General features: G+C 42.3%; 1 protein-coding gene across 4 annotated transcripts; it reads left to right on the forward strand.

Annotated features, from left to right (window-relative positions):
• Positions 1-25,686, forward strand: kmt2ba (lysine (K)-specific methyltransferase 2Ba). Of its 4 annotated transcripts, none has more exons than XM_068575182.1 (36): positions 1-349; positions 2,875-4,357; positions 4,809-4,975; positions 5,562-5,654; positions 6,529-6,685; positions 8,475-8,751; positions 9,080-9,141; positions 9,295-9,534; positions 9,863-9,972; positions 12,350-13,195; positions 13,414-13,527; positions 13,655-13,801; positions 14,255-14,347; positions 14,451-14,568; positions 14,843-14,959; positions 15,259-15,449; positions 15,567-15,668; positions 15,902-16,012; positions 16,290-16,366; positions 16,539-16,720; positions 16,841-16,926; positions 17,234-17,368; positions 17,506-17,664; positions 17,829-17,946; positions 18,094-18,172; positions 18,307-18,467; positions 18,563-18,730; positions 18,852-21,240; positions 21,676-21,801; positions 22,054-22,172; positions 22,335-22,460; positions 22,638-22,890; positions 22,985-23,095; positions 23,233-23,316; positions 23,425-23,554; positions 23,759-25,686. In XM_068575182.1, the coding sequence occupies exons 1-36, from the start codon at positions 50-52 to the stop codon at positions 24,032-24,034; spliced, it is 9,507 nt and encodes a 3,168-aa protein (XP_068431283.1). In that variant the 5' UTR covers positions 1-49; the 3' UTR covers positions 24,035-25,686. The 4 variants fall into 4 exon arrangements, with proteins under 4 accessions (XP_068431283.1, XP_068431285.1, XP_068431284.1 ...); XM_068575184.1 differs by having other exon boundaries at positions 13,091-13,195; XM_068575183.1 differs by having other exon boundaries at positions 9,878-9,972.
• The last annotated feature ends 153 nt before the right edge of the window (positions 25,687-25,839 follow it).

Below are 25,839 nucleotides of genomic sequence, written 5' to 3' on the forward strand. Positions count from 1 at the left end.
GCTGCTGTCACACTCTGCCAGCTCGCCGTCCGTGTTGTTGTAGTAAATAATGGCGGCATCGGGAGGTGGATTATCATCTCCCGCTACCGTTGCGGGATTGAGTATCCAAGCGCCGGCCCGGGCTCGGTTCCCAGGTCGGCCATGTCCGGCTCGCAGCAGGTTGCGGTCGGAGAAACGTACCAAACGCGGAAGGTTGGGTTCCGACGATGGGGAGCTGCCTACCGAAGGGCCGAGGCCCGTAAACATCGGCCTGGCGTTGAGCGAGGACCCGGCCCTTCTGCGTCTGCTCGGCGTGACGGAGAAGCACAGGAGGCAGAGCGATGCGGGCTTCGAGTCCAGCAGCAGTGAGGTGAATAAGCTAACTGTAGCATGTCAGCTCGATGGGTAACAATACGACGCAAGTGTACGGTTTTTTCTTTCAAAAGCACGTTCAAATTCATTTGTTTGTTACTTTCTAAAAGTGTTCAAGCTAACGTAAAGCTATTAGCGGTAACTTAGCTTGAAAACTAACCCCAAATAGGCATCGGAGCTAGCTGCCCGTCTGCGGGGTACGTTGTGCTACACATTCCTTAAATTGGTAGATATTTCGTCTTATTGACTATTCAGTTATTCATTGTTCACGTTAGGTTTTTAAGTTGCAACAGACACACGGAGATCATCGTAGCTCCAGCTGAGTTGTTTTGCATGAAAAGAACATTAGGCGGAAAGTTTGGCGGTATGATGACAATCGTGAAGGCGTTTTGTTGTGGAAACCAGTAGATGTCTTTGTTTGTACATCCCCTGTCGCGTTTTGTTGAGTTGAACTTCCCACATAGCGCTGACATGCACTCGTTGATAATCTTGTCGTAGTAAAAACGACGCCGCTGTTAAAGGCGGATCACTTTCTCCACTTGAGCGGTCAGCTGATTGCACGGTGTTTTGAACGTGTGGCGCAAGGGAGAGGAAAACAGAAACTCCACCTTCACGTTATAATATACAAAGTCACACACTGGAAGATGAGCCTTTTCTAAAACCTCCGTTTGCATAGTGCATGTTACCAAACATGTATCACTCCCATCATGCATTCTTATTGAGATTTGTGTACAGGTGATGCAAACGAAGAATCAAAGCTTTTCCAACTTTTATACGGTCAGTTTATTTTAAAAAGAGAGCAGGGTTCTCTGCATGGCCACCATGCTCTCAGAGGAGCACATTTGCGTTGCTTGCATAAGCGTTGTCACAAATGATGAGTTATTGCCAAGTGCCCTTCTACCTGCTAGAATGAAGTGGATAAAAAAACAAAAACATGTCTGCAGTCATCTAGTTAGGATGCACTGTGTGTGTCTTGTACTAAATAACTGTCTGTTTTTATGGATGCTCTTGCAAGATTGTAGTGTGTGTGTATATATAGTTTGTTTCGGGGTGGTTGTTATGTTGTGGCTTACTTCTCAGTTTTTGGTTACCGTGTCGATGGTTTCATACAAAATATTGTTTCACTATCTGTTCTAAAATGCAGACAACAATTTAAAATGGTATTGTTTTGACCCCCTATTTATTCCTATCCAGTTATTGTGAGAGGTCTGCTAAACCAAAGTTTAAGGATGCTCTTAGCAAAACCTTACTTCCTAACTTGTAATAGCAGGAGTCTTCATAATGAGACTGTACTACTGTATTTGATGTAAACTGATGAGAGGACTTTAATCTACCACACTGTTGTTAGTTTCAGTATTTCTTTATAGAACCTAGTCTGTTATATTTACTTACAAGTTGGTCTCATTGTTGCTCCATTCAGATATGATTTTGATAATGATATATTGCCAAATCTGATGTTATTATTTAATCTCCAGAACAGGGGCTTTAGTCTCTGACATCAGTTGGACTTCACTGACACAATCCCTTTAGAGTGGACTGTAACTGAGTCACATGGCTTAAAGCCTGTGGGTGCTGATGAACTGGATACCACGCATCACGTAGTGGCACATACTCAAGTGCTCTGCAGTTATTTGGAAAAGTAATCATATAGGAGAGTGCATGATAATCATGGTATGACTCAGAAGTGGGGGAGAAAGTACCAAATCTCCATTTTATCAGAAATCAATCACTTTCAGGCCCCTCCCCTTTCGATGTGAACGGTTTTTTCCTACATGTTAACCGATACAAGACTGTTAGAACGTGGTGTAATTAACCAGAATGACCAACCCTTTAGGATTCATGGGCTTTCAAAGTCTGCTCATAGCCTACCCTACCCAAAGGCATGGATCTCTTCTTAAAAAGTAAACGCAACAGTAGGGTTCTTTGATTATCAGAAAGCTAACAGAAAACGTTAAAATCAATAAACCCCAAACAAATATGTAAATATGCAATTTCTTTATAATTTGCAAGAAACACGTACACTCTTGATTAGTTACCAGATTGTAAAAATTAAACAGGGCAAGTTCTTTAAAAAGGAATGTCCCTAAAAAACTTTATTGAAAAGAAACAATTTGCTTATTTTTTAAATAATTTATAGAAATTGCTCAAACGTTTGATGTGCTTCAACAAGTTATTATGACGACAAGAAGGTGTCATCCTATTGACACTGATCCTCCCAACACACACAGGAAGCCGAGCACCCGCTAAACCCTTTCATTATCATTGAGTGAATCACAATACTCAGCCAACAAAGTCGTCGTGTTTACTACCACTTTCATATCAGCTCTCTTTATTATAGGAATGCTGGATAACTAAATTATTTTATGCATTTGTCATTAAGTTTTAAACATTTTCATGTCTTTCTTTTTTTGTCTGCTTTGTAGGGTGTACAGCATACCAGTCCTGTCTTCATTTCAAAATGCTCAAATGTTTTATGTCCTAAAGGTTGTACTTTCTGTGTTTTTTTTTTTTTTTTTTTTCCAGGAGGAAGTTTTCCTTGGATTTGGGACCTCAACAGTTGGTCCACAGAAAGCTTCTCAGGCATCGTTACTCAGCCCAGCAAAGCCTCATCAAGCTTCAGGCCGTTCTCTAGCAGCATCGCTTCTCATTGGAAATATTACACCCAATATCCCAAAACCGAGTCTTATTGGGAAAATTGTACCAAGGGCCTCTAAAGAAGGCCAGGGTGTCACAGAGAGACCAGCAAAAGACAAAGAATTACCCACGGTGGTAATTAAACTGCATGGAAAGCAGGTAGCTTTCTCTGCAAAAGCCAAACATGCTGGCGAGCAGGCCTCAAGGGGACAGAGCCGTACAAGATCAGCTGACTTTATTAGGAACGAAGGAAAATTGCCGCACTCGCGCAGTCGGCAAAACCAAACAGCCGCTACCTCAGCTGGTGGCCACAAGCAACCTACTGAGGTCAGAGAACTCGGCGAGGTGTCGGAGAACTCAGACACAGACCAACAGCCACAGCGATCTGTGAGAGGCATGAGGGGGTTTCGATTTGGGCACACCAGACGCACATCCCAAGCAGTCGCTCTGTCATTCGCATCCTTCCACAAACGCCAGAGGAAGAGAATAGCCAAGGGTATGGGTGCCTCTCCAGAGGCTGGAGCTGAGGCCGGTGCCCAGAGTGGAGAAGAGGCAGCGATGCCCCTTGAGTGCAAAGCAACAGACTCTTCTGGGAAAAAAACGCACAAATCACAAAGAAGACGCAAATCTTTGTTGGGGCACAGGCGGAAGCAACGAAAAAACACTCCACCATTAAGTCCTCCAAAAATATGTCGTAGTCGCACTAGGCGTGTTTATTACACTTATGTGGCAGAACCCATTCCGGCCACACCAATGCTGGACGGGAACGAGCAGCAGCAGCAGCAGCAGCAAATGCAGAGTATCACTCCATCTGAGGGTGAGCTGAGCTTGTTTCCTAAAGAAGTCCAGAAGAACTCATCCACTCCTGTAATGAGTGCACGGTCCTCACGCGTCATTAAAACTCCAAAGAGGTTCTTGGATGAGCAAATGATTGCCTTTCCAAGGGGGCCTCTTTCAGCATTGCTGAAAAGTCAACAGAGAGAGGACGGAAAACCAAGTCCATCATGTCATGAGTCGAGCTATGATGGCAACCTGCTGCAGTCAGACAGTGAATCAATATCTGTAACTGACAGCCTGTCTGCAGTGACAAAGTTCTCATCAAAGCCCAGGCCAGGAACGAGTCATGTAGAGATCTACAAAAACCTCAAGAAACTAACCTTGAAACTGGCAGAGAAGAAGAAAGGCCACTCCTACACAGAGGAGGATCCGGCACATCATGGCGACGGTTTGACTTATGTCAAGAAGAGACGGCGGTCAAAGATCACGATGGAGGAGATGGACTCTCCTGGTGTTGTGAGGAAACTAGCTGTGTCGGTGGACGCTGAGATGAAAGTACTCTCACATTTGCCGTTCGCAGATACAGGCAACAATGGTAAGAATTGTTTCTTTTTATGTTTATTATCTATGAAGATCTTGTTTTTGCAGATGCCCTATAATGTTTTTCCTGCACAAAATGTATCTTTTGAAATGGTGATATGTTTTTAATATAAATAGGACTACACACTTGAGTTCATGGACCATTGAGGAAAAAAAGTCAGCAGATGCTTCAGCCAGTATTTTAAATGTATTTCTTTAATGCAATTTTTAAGACGTAGCTTTATTAGACAGGTCAAACTAGAAAAAGACAATAAAGATGTCCTAGAGAATGCAACTACACTATGCAATCTCGACGCAACTCCATTAAAAGGTTGAATGTCTTGGAAATTGCAAAGAGATAATTTAAGTTATTTTACTGTTTAGTATACATTAATTGACGGTCGAAAAATGACAAAGCGCTTGGTCGTACACCACACTATTCACACGTTCTTCACACTGTGCTACAGATGAAGCAGCAGGCATGACTGCAGAGAGTCATGAGGCATTAGAAGTCAGCGGGCCCAGCTATCGAATTGGTCTCAGTGGAGCTAATAAGACGATGCTCCACCTGCTGAAGAAAGCCAAAGTCCAGCTCTTCAAAATTGATCAGCAGAAGCAGCTCAAGTTGTCACAGGTAAGAATCCAATCTATACAGAAGTATAAAAGAAGATGCATCCGATTAAATAATTGTCCCTCTGTAGCTGTATGTCTCACCGTGTGGCAGTGATGAGGATCATTCTTTTTATGTGGATACGAACATCAGGCTTGGTTTTTAACATTGCTTTCTTAACATTGAAAACCAAATATAACAAAGACAGAAACTGAATTGTTATTATAATCCTACACCAATAACTTGGTCCAAAATTGAACTACAATTCTCGTGTTAACCTTTTTAATGCAGACAAACAATTTGATCAAAGCTTAAATAGGGTTTCAAATTCCAATATATCATATTTAAAGTATATAAATAAAAAGATTGACCCCATTGTCCCAGATAATGATTCAGTTATTTGAGTCTGTATCAGCCTCGGTGAATACCTGCTGGTAATGACTCACCACATCCACACAGCAACATTAGTGTTGCCGTTTTATTTTAGTCTGAACTTTACATGTCAGTTTGTAAGTAACATGAATATTTATTACAGAAGGTACTGTAACATAATGACGTTGTAGCATCTTTTACATAAAACCTTGTTTCTCTTCTTTGTTTGGTACGATAGTTGGGCTCCAGAGAACCACGAGTGCCAGTGAGCGGAAGGAGGAGAAGGAGGAGGAAGAGAGTTGGCGTATCTCCCAAAGAAATCAATCCTCAGGTAATACTTTCAACTAAAAAATTAACATTTGTTTGTTTTATTTTCTGTGTTTTGAGTGAAGCAGCATCAGTCCTCTCAAGTGCTTGTAATCACCTGCAGTTTGGTTCTTACCTTGATCATTTATTACGTGCTGAGGAGGATCCCTCTAACAGTCTTGCCTGTGTTGTTTATGTGTTTCTGTGCAAACAACCACACATAGTTAGGGTGTTGAGCCATTAGGAAACACTCCTGCTTTTGCACTTCAAGCAGTGGAAACCCAGCATCAGCTGCTGCTGTACATCCGCATACCAAAAAAAAGATAAAGTGCATATTTCTTTGTGCAGCATCTTCACAAAGAATAACTAAACTGATGATACATAGCACACAAATTCATAAGATCTGATGTAAACTATTTTGAGGAAATTTCTTTATGTTACCACTCTGTTTAACTGTTTTCATTTGTCAAGTAATGAAATCACACAGGAGTATACAAAAATAGGCTTCACTCTGTAATTATTTCATATAGACTTTATTTATTTAAGATATGAAATAACCTATATTGCATTGAAGGTTTTGGCCATGTCGCCCAGCCCTAGTATCATACTGTTTGTATATTGTCAGACTAGATCTTTAGAGGGCGGTTGTATATCTCGCAAATAATGTTTCGATCATTTGTTTACCATCAAATAGGCATTCGCCGTCACTCGCCACTTTCAACGCGGCACTTAAAACTTTTTTTTATTTTCTCACTATTGTCATCTCTTGTTGCTTCTATTGTTGTTTTTCACCATGGAAAGTGCCTTGAGTACCCTTTTTTTTATAAGCGCTATACCAAACAAATGTATTATTGAATAATATTTCTGCATTTCACCATATGTTTTGGGTTTGTGTGCAGGAGCAGCCGCTTGGTGGTCCGAGGATCAAACATGTGTGTCGGGCAGCAGCAGTGGCTTTGGGGCAGCCCCGTGCCATGGTGCCAGATGACATCCCCCGACTCAGCGCCCTGCCGCTACACGAGAGAGAGGGCATCACTTTTTCTCCTGCAGCAGAAGGTACAGTGCATTTGCATGTGTTTGGATTTCAGCAGAATGCAGAACTGAACTTCTCTGTAACTGTACAAGAGGAAGAGGAGCACATCAGTGCATTTTGCTTTGCACTGTGTATGTACATTTTAATTGAGGTTTAATAAACAAGGTAGTTTATCTCAGTGCACTCGCTGTGTATGATGCCATAAAGAGAAAGCATTCAAGTTATTAAGTGATATGCTGAATGGGTTCATTCTGGATCAAATACATTTTCTCTCGTTAAGATCTGACCACTAAGGAGGGATGTCAAGCTCTCAATTTAGTAACTGCGTCGCTTAAGAGGTCTGAGAGCGTTGATTTCAGTTTTCTCACAAAATAAAGGATTTAGAAACTACTAACGTTTTTGTTGCTTGCTGTGGGCAGTAATGTTAGTTACAATGATTTTGTATCCTGGTGATACGACAGTGGATTGTGCATCCAGAAAACTGTTGAATCCTTTTCATTCGGCACCATCTGACGACGCATATTCAGATCCAAGTCGCATTCATTCTATTATTAGAATTGATTGTTATATACTACTCTGAGATGTGTAAACAAAATGGGATGTAATTATTAATAATTTAACGCCATGTCGTCCCTACTGGTTTCCCATCATACTTTTATTAAGTTGCATTTATGTGGGATTTAAAAATACCTCAAAATCTTTACAATTGAAGTTTCTGAACCCTTCAAAGACAAATTCAGAAGCTTTTCGCATATTGTGTGCAGTGTCAATTGTTGCTGTGGTACAGTTGGAGTTACTGCTACCCTGAAATACTCAGGACTACCACGTCTTTCAGATTGACTGTAAAACACAGGTGGACTTGATACTGTATGTAGCCATGCTCTCAGGTAGGTTATCTGTTTTCAATCCAATTGCTCCTGAATGCTTTATTAGCATTTCTGCCAGTTGTTGTTTGGCAAAGCTGCTCTGTATGTATGTATTGCAATCAAAACATTCACCAGCTAAAATATTTTGAACTGGCAGTAATAAAAATCCAAGTCCAAAAAAAAGATTATTTTGTTAAAAACAAAAAACAAATCACAATTTTGATAGCTTTTGGCAAAGTTAACCTGCTGAGCGCAAACCATAAAAAAAACTGCTTTGTTAGCTTAATGTAGTTGTAACTAAGATATTTGCCAGCAAAAATATCTTTTGTCACACACAGATTAGCCACCGCTGTTGGAAAGCTTTACCCAACACTGGTCGAGTGAGCATCTCTCAGTATGAGGTGAGGAAGTGCCGTTTGACAAGTAGTCTCACTGCCCTGAATTTTGTCTCCTTATGAACACATCTAGTGCTGTTGGGAAACACAGATCCTGACACAATGTTAGTCCACCTACATTACGCATTTAAAATTATGACAGTAATTTATTTCTGTGCCGGCTGGCATTGAAATACTACTACTGGGGGATTCCAGAGGTTGTCAAAGGAGTTTCAAATCTATTTCTTGTAGTTTTCAATGCTAAAAATGTTGACAGAGACTCCTGATGTGTTTGTCCACTCACTTAACATTGTTCTAGAGTGACTTTTCCTTATTTCCAACACTTCAGGCAACCGGTAGTTACTTGTAGCTGTAGAAACCAGACAAAAGACCACTAAATGAATATATTCGCACCTGCAATCACAGCAGTTAGACCTGTAATGTCTCCTGCAGACTGAATAGTAAGTTTTTGGCTTCCACAGATGTCTGCCCCACACCACATGTACTTTAATAATGATTGAAATGTATATTGTGGGCCTCTTTTACCCATCCTCTCCGTCTCTTGCTTGCAGATGTGGCAGATGATGATGACGTCTCTGATCAGGACAGGGCTCAGTGGGTTGTCTCTCAGGAACACAGCCAGCGGCGGAGGAGAAGGAGGAGGGGGAGGGGCAAGGGCCTCAGGTTCAGAAAGAGGAAGACCCTGAGTCAATATGCACCCGGGGGAATCCGTGCCCGACGCTGTGGGTGCTGCGAAGGCTGTTTGATAATGGAGGACTGTGCAAAGTGTATAAACTGCCTCGATAAGCCCAAGTTCGGGGGGCCCAACACCAAGCGCCAGTGTTGCATGTAAGTTAAACTCATCACAAATTCTATTTGTTGAGTTTACAGAGCATCCTGGGGAAAAGGCTAAGGAGACAAAAGCTGGCAGCATAAATTAAACTATTTAAATATGAGGATCTCAAGTTGTTCTTTTTTTGTCACTTAAAATAAACTTTGGACGATTAGGCGACTGATCAAGTGAAGAAATGCCTCAATACTGAACTATGTAACCTGTTACTCATATTTGCATTCTGATTACCTTAAATTTAAACAATGGCCACACAAAAAAGTGAAGTGAAGGCAAGTTGATTCTTCTTATACATTATAGTGACACTTGACTGTTTCTTCTCCCCAGACATCGGAAGTGTGAGCGGATTGAGAGAGCGAAGACTGACCGGGTTGTCAAACCACTGAAACGTAAGTCTTTAAGTATTAGATAATGCTCTTGTTTTTATCCCAGAGTGAATGAGTCTTTTTCAAACTCATGTGCACTTATTTATGGTCTAAACAAATTCGTGAACATCCAAATATCTAGTTCATAAAATTAATCATGGGGCTCCCTGTTCTCAGTCCAGGCGAGGCGTTTTGTGGGCTCGGTGTTGAGCGGTGAAGATGATAACTGGAAGGTTGACGGCGCAGGTGACGGATCGTCGTCGATGGCCCCTGCGGTCAGGAAACATTCCCTGCGTAACATCACACCGCGCTCCTACAGCAGCCTGCTCAAGTCTGAATCTGAGGAGGAGGAGGAAGAAGAAGATAAGGCGGAGAAATCGCCAGTCAAGAAAACTGTAGCTGGAGCCAGCAAACCAGGTAACTAATGCTTTGTCCTTGTGACACAAACCTCTCGGTGTGTCTTTTCCTGTCACTGTATTGGTTTAGCAGGTAGTGGGTTGAAGATCTTGGCCGAACACAGGTTTGTCGCAGCCAGCGTATCACAAATGATAACTTTTATATTTAATGGAACAGGTAACAGAGTTTTAAAGATTAGCTAGCAGCCTCACCATTTTTCTCTGGATTCCAACTGTGCACTGCACACAAACCCAAAACTTATGCTCCATGATCACGTCAACAGCAGGTGTTAGATAATATAATATGTTAGTTATGGGACTGTCTCAGATCTATTTTTCTCCTATTGGAGATGTCGCTCTTCCAGACGGCGCTCCTCTGCCAGACGACCCTCTAGCTGAGGTGGTGAAACCTCGCCGGCCATTTGCCAGAGGATCTGCGAGCAGACCCAGAGCTTACAAGGTAAAAACATCCAACACATTTCCCTCCTCACTCCCAGTGTTCCATCTGATCAAACCTGGGTCAAATTGTGCTTTTATAAAATGTTTTTTGCGTCTTCCAGAAATGTGATGTATGAAAATGATACTTTTTTGTCTTTTTTTTGTATCATATATTTCTGTAATTAAATTTGTCAGTTTAAATTTAATTGATTAACTGACATTAATCATGATTTAGACGACACAAATATTTCCAAGTAACACTTTGCCCAGGTCTGTGTCTCACTCTGTTTCACATTTTATTTGATCATCTTTGTTGGAGTGAGTGAGTCTAGTCTTTCAAATTCACCCTTGCTAAACTTCTATTTCTGACTTTTAGCTTTTGTCCTTCATATTAAACACCTTGCATGTGCTTGACCTCACGCTTTATGAATTATAGGTGAGTTGGTGTGTGTTCATGATCAAGCATGGCACTGGTCTATCTAGACTTAGCCTCTGAAACGTAATCTACATCTAAACTGGAAGGAAAAACTACTTCTTCTGTTAAAAGGACTACCGTCGTCCTTTTAACAGAATATGATAATTTAGTGCCATCTACTTGTCCCAAATTGCAGCCATCCTTTATTATGCACACATGGTTTACAACAGGGTTCATGACTGGGACTTTGAATCATGAGGGGGACAAAGATTCAGAATAAATAAATTGATGACCTCTCATAAGTGTGAGCATTAAATCGGCAAAATATAACTACTATGACCGGATGTTATCACCTTAAATAAGAAATTTCTTCATAAAAAGTAACACGACCTTAAACTTGATTTGTAAAAGCCGTAATAAATATCACTTTGACAAACCTAACGATTTAAAAACCTAACTAACTGACAGTCTAAGCCTTTCGGGTCTCACGGGATAAGTGATCAGTAAAATCTACCATCGCTTTCTAACGCCTCTGATTTCAGTGTTGCCCAGCCTGTTGGCTAAGATGAACCATCCATCTGGGATTTGCCCTTTTACGCTTTGCTTCTGCCTGTTCTAGTTGGACTGTACATTTCAGATCACATGCCAATCTAATCAAGCAATCTTGTGATTTAAGAACCGTCTGCTTGTCCACTGTCAAAGCTCTGATTTGAAAGAGTTGCTAATTCTTTTTTCTTTTACTTTTATATCTGCATTGCTTCAATCCCTAACATTCTGCATAAGCAGTCACCCTATATTTATGCACAGACACTGTTTCCAAGCGTTTATTTATCTCCATCTGTGTATGTTGCTTGTGAATTGGTGATGAACTCTGGTTTTGTCAAGTTATCATGACATGTACCCATGCATACGGCCATGCTGCTCCTCATTGGCGATTGACTCATTGGTTGCCACAAGCCAATAACTCATCTTGCTCAACAACATCAAAATCAGAACCCTTTATTGCCATGTAGGTTTTCACATACAAGGAATTTGTCATGGTGGGTGGTGCATAACATTAAACAATAAACAGAGTGCAAGATGTGGTCTATATAAAACGCATTGTAACCAAAGCGACAAGTGGCTTTTCCTTGTTTCAACCTATTTATGGACTTTTGTTTGCTGCAGATTTGTCCATGGTTGTCGACAGTATACTGCTGGGTGCAAAGCAAATGTACAAGTTATTGGTGGAGACCCACTATTCAGGAAATGCTCATTTATGATACAAATGCATACCATATATCTAAATGCAGATTTTTATTTATTTATTCGGGCTGGGCATGTTAACGCGAGTCGCTTGTCCCTAACGGGAACCCTTACTACTGAACCCTTACTTTCTTCTGTTACCTGTTCAGAAAAAACAAGAAAACTGATTTATATACAATGTATTTATGTTAATTTGCTGTTGCTCTGAAAGTGCCTGATATATTGTTCTAACATTACTTGAAAATAAAAGCGCGCAATACTCATTCATTATTGAATTTGGCGCATAATGCCATTAATCGCAGAAAAATAATGTAACCAATCAATAGTTGTTTTAAACTTTGCCCAGCCCAAAGGAGTAAATCTATAATTTTGGTGATTGTTATCCACCCCTGTACCTTGTTCGCCTGTTTGACACTTACGTGACACATTTTGTGAGTGTTTTTGTATATATGGACAGTAGTTCATATACTAAATGTCAGCAAAATAATAAGCCAGTTTCGCTTTTGGGATTATCTGGTGGACCTTGAACACCTTTTGTTAGTGCCTCTGCTGCAGCCTAAAGCTTCTTCTTTACCTTTTTCTTACCTTTTATTCCTGGCTAACATTCTCACAGTCATAGCACTGCTCTCCTTTTCTGTCACTTTGGCTGCTGCCAGTCGCCGCCTCTGCATGCCACTAGAATTCGTGTCACTTTGGTACCTGTCGTGCTGGTTGGCTTAGGCAGTCCCCTCCTCCACAGGAACAGGAGAACACGGAGGAGATGGAGCCCAGAGAAACTTTACCAGAAACCAGCCCACCCAGAAGCCCAATGCCGAAGCTGCAGCAGCAGCTCCAAATACACTTACACCGTCTGCCTGATTTTATCCTGCAGTCTGTTTTGAAAAAGACGAAGCAGTGTCCCCAGAGGCCAGATCAGTGTGCTTCCCCGTCGCATCTAATATCGTCCCAGCTTTTAACTCAGCCGGCTAATTCAAAATCATCACATTCCACACCACAGTGTCCTCCAGAACTGTCCCAGCCCGTAACGCCTCCCGATGCTCCACTTCCCCTGCATACGATAACAGACTCTTCACAGAAGGCTCTGCTGTTACGTTTGCACCGTTTGCCCCAGGCCGTGGTGCAGTCAGCCTTGCATTTGCACAAATGTATATCATCACCATCTCAACAACACCCCCAGTCCATACTACACTCAGCTCTGTCAGGGGCTTCGGCAAAGTTGGGTTTTCAGGAACATCTGGAGTCTGAGGTGCAGGACCCAGATGTTTTGACGGAGACATATAGCGCTAACAAAGATAAAACTGTACAAGTGCCCCCTCAGACAGTGGATCCTGGCACAGAGTTACAGGAGGGCACGCCAGAGGAGCAGAATGTCAGACGAGGGCATCAGCCCGAAGAGGAGAAGCAGGAGGACGGTTCTGTAAAAGAGACAGTGACGAAACACTGTCTCTCAACTGACAAACACTATGTCCTTCATTCCCAGAATCCTGCAGAGTGTGCGTCAGTGAACACCCTGACTGGATTAACTAACGGGTTTCCCCAAAAGGGCTTGTTGCAGAACAAGTACAAGATTCGCGTAGACTTCAAGGTGAGTTTTCTTTATTTTTTTTATTGTGTTAGGTGGTATTTATATTTCGAAATAAACTGCTGACATGTTTAGGACCAGCAGTTGTTGTTATAAGGTTATAATGAAGCTCCTTAGTTTTAGATCTTTCAGACCAGTTATTGAGCTCACGCCTCATCAGAATACCAAAGAAAAAACTGATCTTTGTTCTTACTTTCTATTTCTTTCCTTGTGTTCACCAGGAGGACTGTGCTGTGCAGAACGTATGGCTAATGGGCGGCCTCAGTGTCCTCACATCTGTCCCTACGACACCACAACCTGTCTGTCTGCTCTGCGCTAGTAAAGGGCGACATGAGGTAATCCTTTACCAGAGCTAGAATAGTATTTCTGTTGCTAACATTTTACACATGATATTGCCAAGCCTGTGTTTTGTTTTGGTGCTTTGCAGGGCCAATAATAACTTTTGCTTTACACTTCCATCAGATGATATTCTGCCAGATCTGCTGTGAGCCGTTCCACAGTTTCTGCCTCTCACCAGAGGAGCGCCCCCAGAAGGAGAACAAGGAGAACTGGTGCTGCAGACGCTGCAAGTTTTGTCACGTGTGTGGCCGCCGAAGCAAGAGCACAAAGGTATCCAACTCGGCATCACTCGCAGTATGATGTCAAAGCTAAAATGTCTCCTAATTGTGTTTACAGATATGTTCAAAATGTTTCAAGTCTATCCTAATGCAATAGTCGTGTTCTCATGTATACTTTGAAACTGGGGTCACTTGCTGTAATCATTTCTCTGAGCCTATCTTTTTAAAAACTAGAAAAAAGGGGTAACATTTCTCAAGCACACGGGTAATGAAAGATGTAATGTAATAGACACTGGCAATTCAATTGTTACACTTTGCGATATCTAATTCATTTCAGAGAAATGTATGAATGGAAATTATCTTTATGGAACATGAACATTTTGTGAACATTATTTTTATTTAGTAGCATGTTTGCAAATTTGAGAGGGATCTCAAGCTGAAGAGGTGCTAGTCAAATATTAACACCATCAAATAACTCATCATTGATTTACTTTTTCCACTCTAGCCAGTCTTACAGTGTCGGAGATGCCAAACAGCATACCACCCTTCCTGCTTGGGACCAACCTACCCTAAACCTATGAACTGCAACATGCCCTGGGTAATTGCTTTAATAGCCATGATTGTTTTTGTTTTGCCACATCCTATGGATAGAGAGAAATCCTGAGGGAGAAATGTTTTGTGACATCCTTGTGAATGTGCAGGTGTGCATGACATGCATTCGGTGTAAAAGCTGCGGCGTAACACCTGGAAAATCTTGGGACTTGGCCTGGAACCACGAGCAGGATCTTTGTCCTGACTGCACTTTGCTCCACAAAAAAGGTAAGATGTCAGTGTTTTATAGAGGCTTTGTAATCTTATTGCTGCGTTTGGGATGTTTCTGGGCATCGTCAAAGAGTCTTCGGGCCCCATGTGTCGGTGTATAGGCCAAGCAAGCCTTAAGCTGGCCAACTGTGTTTGTGTTTACAAACAACAATGCTTCAGGTGTTGTTTCGATGGACGACCTGGACTTGTATACATAGTCAGTTTTTAAAGTTAAAATGTGCGGCACAAGAAATGGATAATGTGACTAATATAAGATCTGTATCTGTATCAGGCAATTTCTGCACAGTCTGCCACAAATGCTACGAGGACAACAACAACCAATATACGCAGATGATTCAGTGTTTAGAGTGCAGCCACTGGATTCATCACGCATGTGAAGGACTTTCAGGTAAGTGACACTATGTATTCATCCGTGAAATTTTAAAGTGATCCAGGGTTTTCATTCCAACCAAAGACTTCCCTCGGTTTCCGTATTTGGTAGAATATGTTCATTTTTTATAAATGAACAAAGTATTGCACAATGAAACATCGGTTGTTACATGTAAAAGAATACAGGGGCTTATGATCCCATTTCAACTACATCTTGATTACTTAAAGAGCGCCATAAAGTATTCTGGACAACAGAATAATACTTCAGATCTAACCTTTAATCAACAATATGCCTCTAAAATGTGTCTGCCATTACAGATGAGCTGTTTGGGTTGTTGTCAAGCCGACCACAGGACGTGCATTTCACTTGCTCACCCTGCAGCGAGCGCCAAACTGAAAACAGCAGCTTGAAGGAGGAGCTGCAGAGCAGGCTGATAGCCGGGTTGGACGAGGTGCTCACTGACCTCCTCTCCGATGACACCACACAGCACCTTCTTATGTGTAAAATGGTAAGGGCTTACCCAAGGGACTTTTATTCCAGAGTAATAAACTAAACGGAAGCCTTGTTCCCTCAACCAGATAGCAGGATTAGTCATCTTATTTTAGCTGTTCTTTTTCTGTTTCAGTGTCGGGACCCAACCAACACACAATTTCTCAGGGAACAGCAACCAGTGTGTGATCTACAGGCCGTGGACAAGAAGTTTAAAGAGGGTGGTTACACCTCAATAGTGAGTATATTTTTCCTGATTATCTGCTAAGAACAGATGCTGTTTATTCCTGTGCATGTATCAATGGAAACAGTAATGAATAGAATACAGCAAGTGTTGGCACATTCAGCTGAGAGAAATCAATAAAAATGGTAATTAAATCAGTTATGTAATTTTTTTTTTCTCAAACCCACTCTTGCAAGTTGCTCGTGATTGAATCCCTGACCTTCTTTTTTTTCTTCTTGCTTCCTCAGAAAGTTTTCCATGCCGATGTTGTCTCTGTGATGAGGAAGTGGTTGAAGGAGGAGGAGATTCTCCCTCAGGACCAGAGACCAACCAGTCAGGCCAGGACCTGCTATGTCAAAGTAAGCTTCCCTTCCAAATCTCCCACGGTTTAAGTTTATTTTTAGAGACTCATATTTTCAATGATTTGCATTGAAAATCCTCTTTCCTTTTCATTTCACTTTGCTTCTGTTTTCATGGTTATCTTGAATACGAGCTGTAATGTGGAGCTGAGTCATTAAACAAATATTAAAGTCTATAAAAAGACTGTTTCGAGTAACTTTTTTTTTTTCAAAATGTCCACAAATAGACCACAATATTCACCATAAATTTCTAAATTAAATTGTGTTTTTTATGCAGCTGATTGAGCAGGTGTTCAGTTGGTTTCCTGCAAGCTTTCTGAAAAAGTGGAACACATTCTCTCATGACTTCCCAAGGTAATTACCATGTGCAGTAAACTTAACGTTACTCCCTCAATATCTAAACATTAAATAGTCACCACTCAGTATGTATATTGGAGCTTTTTGCCATAGTTGTAGCAGTAAATGTGCAACTCACGGTGGAGTTGTCTCAAATGTCCTGTCTGACCCGGTTTTCTTCGCTCTGTAGTGGCATGCTTCCTGAGGCAGTCCTCCCACCATCTAAGGAGCACAGCTATGCACAGTGGCTGGAAAGGACATATCAGTCCAAAGAGACTCTGGGACAAGAGGCGGGGAAAACTGACTCGGTCCTGTCCTCGGTCACTACGCAGCAGTCTGATCTAATGCATGACAGCCCTCTGTATTCACGTGGTATGGAAACCATTGTAGCCTGTTCTGTATCATTTGTGCTGCCGCATGGTACATCACTTATTTTTGTTTTCGCTGGTTTAAAACATGCATTTGTTCATTTGGTCCTCTTACTTTCTTCAGGTATGAAGAGTGATCTGCCAACAACCAAGACTGAAGATATGAGGCAGTGTGCCTTGTGTCAAAGAAATGGAGACTACGCGCCAAAGGTGAATTTCACTGTTTTTACTACAAGGGCTGCAACTAATACATATTTACATCATCCATGAGTCTGCAGTATATTTCCTTGATTAACCAATTGGTTATAACAAATTATAAAGAAGGACAAAAAACTTGACAATTTAACTAACAGTTAAAAAACCCAAAGATTGAAACTAATTGTTTCAGCTACTCTTGTGGATTCTGAAACGCGATGCATCGTGTTTGCAGTGGCTCCACATTACAACTCTTCTGATAAGACTTATTTCTAAATGTTCTGCATTATTAAGTGATGTGACTGTGTGTTCCCCCCGATAGGATGCAGGACGGCTATTGTACCTGGGACAGAATGAGTGGGCCCACATTAACTGCTGCCTTTGGTCTGCAGAGGTGTATGAGGACAATAGTGCTCTATTGCAAGTGCACAGCGCTGTCTCAAGAGGGCGCCACCTGGTAAGATATTACCAAAAAATAAAGTATATGTTTTTTGTTGCCAGATGTTTAAGGATTGGCACAAGTTCTGTAACTCTGTGAGCTACCTGTGTGTTTGTGTATAAGTAAAGTAACATTATTTGTACTTTATTCTGCAGCGTTGTGATCGTTGTGGGCAGTCCGGGGCCACGGTGGGCTGCTGTCTTTCCACCTGCCAGAGTAATTTCCACTTCATGTGTGCTCGTGCCCAGAACTGTGTGTTTCAGCTGGACAGGAAGGTGTACTGCTCTAATCACAGGGATCTTGTCAGTGCAAAGGTATAGACACAATATCCCTCCAAAATATCTCTATTTGTATTATAGTTACAGATTAACATTTTTGAACATTACTCAATCCATTTACCCACACACACCTTACACCTGCTGAATTTCTCTACATTATATTGATTTATGTTTGACCCTTTACACCCTTATCATACTAGATGGTGTCTGGAAAAGGGTTTGAAGTGCCTCGACGGGTATATGTGGACTTTGATGGGATCAATCTAAGAAGAAAGTTTCTCACAGGCCTGGACCCAGAATCCATAAACATGACCATAGGTGAGAATATCTTGGCTGTTGTTGGTTTGAGCCACTCGACTCCTGTTCAGACTGTGTGGTTCTATTCAGGGCTGCAATGTTACTGCTACATATCAGAATGCCTTTAATCAGCTGTAACGTGTTTTATTTTCTTCCTCATTTTCCCAGGCTCTCTGCAGATTCAGAAACTTGGTGTGTTGTCTGAACTGTCGTCAAATGGGAGGATGCTGTATCCTGTTGGTTATCAGTAAGTGTGCATTGTCATTATACTGGTAATCGTATCTCTTAGTACCTTTTTGGTACATAAAAACAAATGGAACATAATTATTGCTCCTTTTTTCTTTATTTACATTAACCCATTTTTCTCTCTTCCTTTGCCAGATGTTCTCGGTTGTACTGGAGCACTGTTGACCCCCGTAGACGTTGCAAGTACACCTGTAAGGTGACAGAAGTGAGCACACCTCTCCCTGGTGAGGAACAAGATCCGAAATGGGACAAAGAAGAGAATCACACCATAATCCACAGTCCCAACCGCCACAGAGGTCAGCATTTAGCTTTATTACAGCTAAATCGTTTATTAAAACTGATCCAACTGAAATGTCAATTTTGCAACATGACACCTTTGCTTCTTTGCCAGATATGGATTCCCCAGAACGTTTAAATTCTACATCAAGCTCTGGCTCTGTAAAGTCCGCTACTCCATCACCTAACTCTAAACTGCACAACTCGCCTGGATCTAAAAGTCCTGGTTACTCACAGACCAGGAGACCAGCAGGAGGATCATCCCGACCTCTTCCATCCCCAGGTAAATAGTTTATGAAGATTTTTTTTTTTTTTTTGCGGTTGAGTGTCAAATGCCACAGGGTCTACTTCAAGAATACAATTGGCATCGTTGCCTCTTCTTTACTCTTTATTTGATGTTTCAGGTTCAGCGCTTCCCAAATCTCATCACATCCTGACATTGAGGGACCTGGAGGACACCCGGCGGCCTCGTAGGCTCTCATCAAGAAGCCGCTGCAGTTCCTCTCCAACAGACAGCGACCCATCTGTACCGATGACCCTCCGCTCTGGTGGCACCATCAGCTCCAGATGTGCTCTGTTCAGCTCCCCTCCCAGATCATTAACCCTGGGTGCGGCCTCCCCGCCTCTTTCTCGACAAAACTCAGCATCACCGGTCTGGAGCTCCCCGCCTCGGTCCAACTCTAGCATTTCTGCAGGGCTGTCGCCTCGAAGAGGAGCAATCACTCACTCCCCCAGAGGGAGGCAAAACTTCAAGATTACCACTCCAGTTTCTGCAGAGGTTCCCCACGACTTCCTAGCATCATCTGAGGCCGAAGATACAGCAGTGGCCACAACCAATGGGATCTCATTAGCTCCTGATAACCTTGAAGAGGAGGTAGCTCACCTGATGGCCCAGGAGCTGCCCTACACTGTGTTTGATACTGACACAGAGGTAGCAGTGGCCTCCATGCTGAATGCCAAGCTTGAGTTTGATGAGGCTTTGCTCACTGAGAATGTAGCACTTCACTGCGGAGCACAAGGCGGGAGAGGAGAGGTGGAGGGCGTAGTGCAAGATGTGGAAATGCAAGTAGATAATCGGGAGAATTCCGAAGATGAAGACTCAAGCCATTACTTGAAATTTTCACGCACAGTGGTGTGCGACGCAGCTGGCAGCTCGGAAACCTCAGGACAGCTCACTTCAACACAGTCAATCTCACAGTTGGACGGAGCAGATGGCGGATCAGAGAGTGATGAGAGCGAGGTGGTGGACGATGAAGCGCAGGACACAGAAGGAGAAGATGAAGAGAATACGATTCACGGCAACCATAATACACCTACTAAACGTCTCACGGTCGCTCTCAAGCGGTTGGAGCCAATCTACACAGTGTCAAAGTCAGCTGACCCAGAGTTTCGGGAAAGTTTCTCACCATCTGAAGTTCTTGAAGCAGGTTACGGAAACGATGATATGTCATTTCAGGAGGAAGTGGTCCAGATGAGTTCTGAAACACCAACACTTCAAAATGATTTGTTTTTGGATTCCACTACAGGCCATTTTATTTCTGCCGGAGATGACTCTGCGATGTGCCCAAAGATCAACGAAGATGGCACTCTGATGTGCCCAAAGATCATCGAAGTTGCCAATAAAGATGACAGTAGCTCATCGACTGACTCCGTTGAAGGGTTTAAAGATGATTTGAATGACCCTGACTACTCTCCAGAGTGTACTCCGGTTCCAGAGCGTAAAACCAAAAGATCTCCCACAACTCAGATGAAAACCATCATTGTGAAGACAAAAAGTCCGGTTTCAAATTTCAAACGCTTGTCGCCAAAGCCGTGTCTTCCACAGCAGCGCAAATTCAAATTAATGTTGCCCCCTCGACCTACACAGACTGTAAATAATGCATTGGCGTCCCCTGCTGCTGCCACAGTTTGTATAGTTCCACGCGCAGTCACCTCCCCCATTGTGATCAATGGTCTAAACGTCCCCATCCAGCCTGGCGCCTCAATGGGAAGAACCATTGCCATTCGCTTGGACAACTCGAGGACAGGAAGTCAGCAGCAAGTTGCGATTCCCAATCAAGCTGCAGCCACTAGCTCGCCCTCGACCCCGGCTCCTGCTCCTCAGGTCCTTCTAGTCAACCGGCAAGGTCAGATTCTTATCAAAGACCCGAGATCCAACACTTATCAGTCCCTCAGTACAAACTCTCCTGCCTACAACAAAATAAGCCAGATTGCTAAGATTCTCCACAGTGGTAATGCCCTGCAACGCTCAGTCCCCCGTGTCGTAATAAAACCTCGTTCTAGCCCCTCCGCCACAAACGTCCCGTCTGCCGGTAACAACACAGCGACATCTGAGAGAAAAGTCATTTTTAGAGTCGTGCCTGTAAAAAACGTTGGGACTCCGGCTCCCACAACTCCGCTTGGTGAGCAGAGTTTTCCTGAAACGGCTTTCTCCAACATTAAAGAAAGCACAGCCCAGGCTATTATTGACAGAGCCATGGCGACCCACCGCGAAGAGCCAAAGACACAACCCCTCATCCTCAGTAAAAATCTGCGGCAAAAGTCCAGACTTCCAAGTCCGTCCATGTTTCAGGACGCAGAGGTACCAGATCAGTCTCAGGCTGCACCCTTAGAGTCCCCAAGTGATTTCCCCAATGAACCAACTGTCAGCCCACAACCAACACCAGCGTCATCATGCCACCAGGTGAGAGTCAAGAGGGTGTCATTAGTGTCTGAGCGGCCATCCAGGAAGAAATCCAAGACGGACTTCTTAAGGGATCCATCAAGTGAGCCGGATGAAATTGAGGAAGCCAGGTATTCAAAGATTATATTTTTCTTGAGTTTTTTTTATTTTTTTACATTGCAGTCAAAGTACACGAGTGCATGTTTTCCAAAAAGGAACTTTGTGTTGTTAGGTTACAACTTTTATTACTATTATCGCAACATTTGGCTATCTTCATAATTTGGTTGGTTCCAAAATTATAAAAGTACAAACAATTGAGTAATAAATTGAGTTTTCTTTTCTTTTTTTTATCTGTAATGCGGTCTGCATTATTTTGACCTTGTAGGTCAGCTGTCCATTTTCATACTGTTATATTTTAAGATTCTTGGTATGTTCCCGTTGTCTGTCATATATGGTTGTAAAAATGTAAACCTTTAACAAGAGTGCAGTTTACTTCATTAGGGTTGTCAAAGTCTCAAGTATGGGTGTATTACATCATCTAAATGTGTCTTGTTTTCTTCCAACAGGCCGAGTGGTGTGAGAATGAAAGCTCCGTCAGTGAAGGATGTCCTCGATATGGATCAGGAGAAAATGTTACCTGAGCCTAAGCAGTTGAGAATTACTGCTCCACTACCACCTCCTGCCCCCACCAGGTTAGTTCTCATTAAAGGCTCCCTCATTAAGAGCCTTATTACTCTTCTATCGTGTAAAGAGGTAAATGATTTGTGTCAGGTAACATACAGATCAAAGATAAATCATTTTAAAAGGAGGAACAATCTTTATTTTTTGTATTTTTCATGAACCAAATGCCCAAGTTCTCTGAACATGCCTGTACATTATTGAATTTTGTTCCTTATTATTTGGTACCTATTTGTTGTACTTAATTGTTTACTCTTTCTGCTCAGGCATCCTTTGGTTGAGAACCACCCCTCAACACCACAATTTAAGAGTCAGATTCAGGGTAAAACACACATGTGGGTCAGTGCTCGCCATGGAGACCTCTCCGAATGGGGCCCTTATTCAGGTTTGCAACTAATTCAATGTTTATTTTTTTGCACGTCCATTAGTAATCAACCGCTACTCTTCCCAATGACCCAAAAAGTTATGTTAATGTAATTCAATGTGGAAATATTCTTTACATAATGTAGGATCATTTTTTACAATTACGGCTCATTTATTTCTCCAGGTTTTAGCTCAGAAGAAGATGCATCTGCACCTAAATACAGAAAGAGGACGTATATGAACCAGCCCCACCTGCGTTTTGAAATCACCAGCGATGATGGCTTCAGTGTTAAAGCCAACAGCATAGAGGGTAAGAGCTGTTGGTCACCGTCCCGTGCTCTGACTATGTAAACAATGCTGATGCCTAGTTTTCTAGGCATGGTGTGTTTGAGCTACATAATGTTTGAGAGGAGCGACTAAAAGGAGAAAGTTGTCAGCATGTCGGCCACTTTGCTCTCACACCCTCCTTATCGCTCTGCTCCCTCAGTCGCCTGGCGTGCGGTGATTGACGGCGTCCTCGAAGCCCGAGCAGGCTTCCATCTGAAACAGCTGCCTCTGGGCGGTATGGGCGGGCCGCGGGTGCTCGGCGTCGTCCATGACGCCGTCATCTTTCTGCTGGAGCAACTGCAGGGTGCCGCAAACTGCAAGCGGCACCGTTTCCGCTTCCACCGCTGCGATGACATCGAGGAAGAACTTCCACTCAATCCGAGTGGCTGCGCTCGGACTGAAGTCTACACACGGTACAGACAGTTACTTTTATTATTGATATGTTATCAGAGTTAAATGTTGTGAGGCGCCTCAAATGGATTTTCTTTTTTTTTCTTCTATATTTAGGAAAGCCACTTTTGATATGTTCAACTTCCTGGCATCACAGCACAGAGAGCTCCCTGACATAGTGGGCCCGTTTGATGAGGAGGAGGATGAATTCCCGCTGAAGTCTTCCAGGTGAGGGCAGAACCTTTGTGTCACTTTCTTGAACCTAACTTTAAAATTCAAACCCACTAACAGGAACTCTAAAGATGGTAATTTAGCAGATGCCATGTCCTTGTTGACGCCACCTTTTCTGTGCCTCACTCTGACAGGCGCGCCACCAGCAGTGAGCTTCCCATGGCAATGAGATTCAGACATCTGGAAAAAATCTCCAAAGAAGCAGTAGGAGTTTACAGGTAATGTCAACAAAAAAAATAAAAATAAAGACATGAGATTTTTTGTATTGTCCCAAATTGTTCTCAAATGTATTTAACTGTTTGTATTCAACGGTAATCCTCTCTTAGATCTGAAATTCATGGTCGTGGCCTTTTCTGCAAGCGGAACATCGAGGCTGGCGAGATGGTGATCGAGTACGCCGGCATCGTCATTCGCTCTGTTCTGACTGATAAGCGGGAGAAATATTACGACGGCAAGGTGAGTAAACAAAGTAAAGTAAAAGTTGTCCTTTAGAAGTCAGACTTTCTGAGCAGGCTTGCAGACACTGCGATGAATAATATTGTGAAGAGGGGTAATCCCAAAATGGAAATACTTTACGTAAGGATCATAATTTCAAGATATCTAATGTATTTAAAAAATGAAAATTGCGACTAACTGGGTTGTTAAATCCCTCTCCATCAGGGCATTGGCTGTTACATGTTCCGCATCGACGACTTCGACGTGGTGGACGCGACAATGCAAGGCAACGCGGCTCGTTTCATCAACCACTCGTGTGAGCCGAACTGCTACTCCCGCGTCATCAACGTGGACGGCCGCAAACACATCGTCATCTTCGCCCTGAGGAAGATCTACCGGGGAGAAGAACTGACCTATGACTACAAATTCCCCATCGAGGATGAAAAAAGCAAGCTGCACTGCAACTGCAGTACAAGACGCTGCCGTCGCTTCCTCAACTAGTACAAAACACGCACATCCACACGCACCCACACCATAAACCAATACCCATCTTGGTCAATGCACTTAAAATTAGGAGGAGGACTTTGAAGGACTAATAAGGGGACTGTTGCAAATACACAGACCTGCGTCTACTGAAAGTCTTCACCATGTTGGAAGCTCAATTAAAGACTCATGGAGAATAGCATGCATTTGCTCATTTCTGTCCTCTGACCTGCTGTGAACAGCCACAGAAACCAGATGAGAGCCATATGTCGAAGCTGAGGATGAATGCTATTTATGTGATTTCAGACTGCAGGAGAGTTGGTCTATTGAAGTAGGAAGTGCAATTAAGGAAAACTGCACACTCTTTTTGGATATGTGTACTGTTTTACCATCTCATACATTCTGACAATTTAACATTGTTGAATTTGTCAGTAGCCTCTGCTGGAACTGGGGCCAAACAACAGCCGGGAGGCAATTATTAGCAGCTACAAACAGTGTGAACTAAAACCACCTGATTGCAGCTATTACTGCGTGAAGGGGGATCTATTGTTTTGCTGTCGACGAAGTGTTTTTGTAAATACAAGGTCACAGAGAAGGATGTGGAGAATTTATTCAGCACATTACTTTGACACAACCTTCACTCGCAGTATTGGTGTCTCAGCTGACGAGACAACTTCACTCCAGAGCTTAATAAACATATTTGACTCAAGGCACCTTGTGTACATTGTAGTGTAGCTACATTTTAACCTCAGTCTGGATTCCACAAGTTGTGTGAGGGGACAAACCCTCACAGTAACCCCACCACCCCATTCAGCCAGTTGAAATTTCCTGTTTTTATTTGTGACGGCAGAGATGCTGTGATCTAATTGCTTTTATCCTGCCATTACAGTCTGTTCTTTATTTGTTACTTTGTACCGTTTGTAAATTTTAAGGTCTATGAGGGAGAGTTTCCTTGGTGCGAACTGAATATAGCAATTTGCTCTGCACAGTACCTTATCAATCTTTTTGTATGTTTGAATAATAAATGTATATCCAACAAGCTGATGGAAATAAATGTGTTTGAGCTTTTAACTTTCTATTTGTAAGTGCAGGCTGATTAATGGAAAAGAAGCTATTTCTGAGTCATGCGTTTATCTAAGTTCACTTTTTGTCTCTCCTTGTCGAGGTGTTTTTTTTTTTTACCCTCTTTCCCCTGTATTTCTCTCTCAGGTGTACTACCTCAAAGGAATTTGTTATGAAGCAAGAATAATTTCATTACACAACACATAGGTGATAAACAACCTCCATTTCCTCTCTTGTTCAATCTTTCTAGTTTGTGTAAAAGAAACATCAGTACTACTAAACAATGGTTTGCTATTATGCCTGCGATTATTCTGAAAGAAAAGGTGGTCACCTTTTTTGTGCTCATTTTCCCCATGTGCAGTCACACCCAGCTGATGGATGTTGATGGGACACTGGAGTGTAGGTTGAAGGTTGAAGGCTGAATGCGGTGGAAGTGGTTTTTTATTCAGGATTAATAACTGACACGCAAAGCTTTGTTACTTTATTGGCTCACTATGGATCCCTGCCTGTATATAGTTGTATAAAGAATTTCTAAACGTGTTAAATATTTTTGTACCTACAATTTTCTTTTCTTATTTATGTTCAATAAAAAATTTAAATGTTCAGAAGTTGCCTTCCATTTGCCGATGTTTTTACAAATGAGTAAATATTAAATTAATTATCATAATACTTGTGGTTCTTGAATCTAGGGCAGGATTGCAGACGCCATCATGAACAACGAATAATATTGAAATACTTTAAAATGGCTGTATATATCATAC

This window comes from Clinocottus analis, unplaced genomic scaffold, assembly GCF_023055335.1.
Source record: "Clinocottus analis isolate CAN_PGR_092001 unplaced genomic scaffold, fCliAna1.0.p SCAF_14, whole genome shotgun sequence".
In the NCBI taxonomy this organism is placed as follows: Eukaryota; Metazoa; Chordata; class Actinopteri; order Perciformes; family Cottidae; genus Clinocottus; species Clinocottus analis.

What these genes read in the sequence shown, in the direction of transcription:
- kmt2ba (XM_068575182.1), top strand. Translation starts at nt 50, where the DNA reads ATGGCGGCATCGGGAGGTGGATTATCATCTCCCGCTACCGTTGCGGGA. An exon ending in GGTTGTCAAACCACTGAAAC is followed by an intron (nt 9,142 to 9,294) that starts GTAAGTCTTTAA and finishes CCCTGTTCTCAG; the next exon opens with TCCAGGCGAGGCGTTTTGTG. An exon ending in CGCATGTGAAGGACTTTCAG is followed by an intron (nt 14,960 to 15,258) that starts GTAAGTGACACT and finishes CTGCCATTACAG; the next exon opens with ATGAGCTGTTTGGGTTGTTG.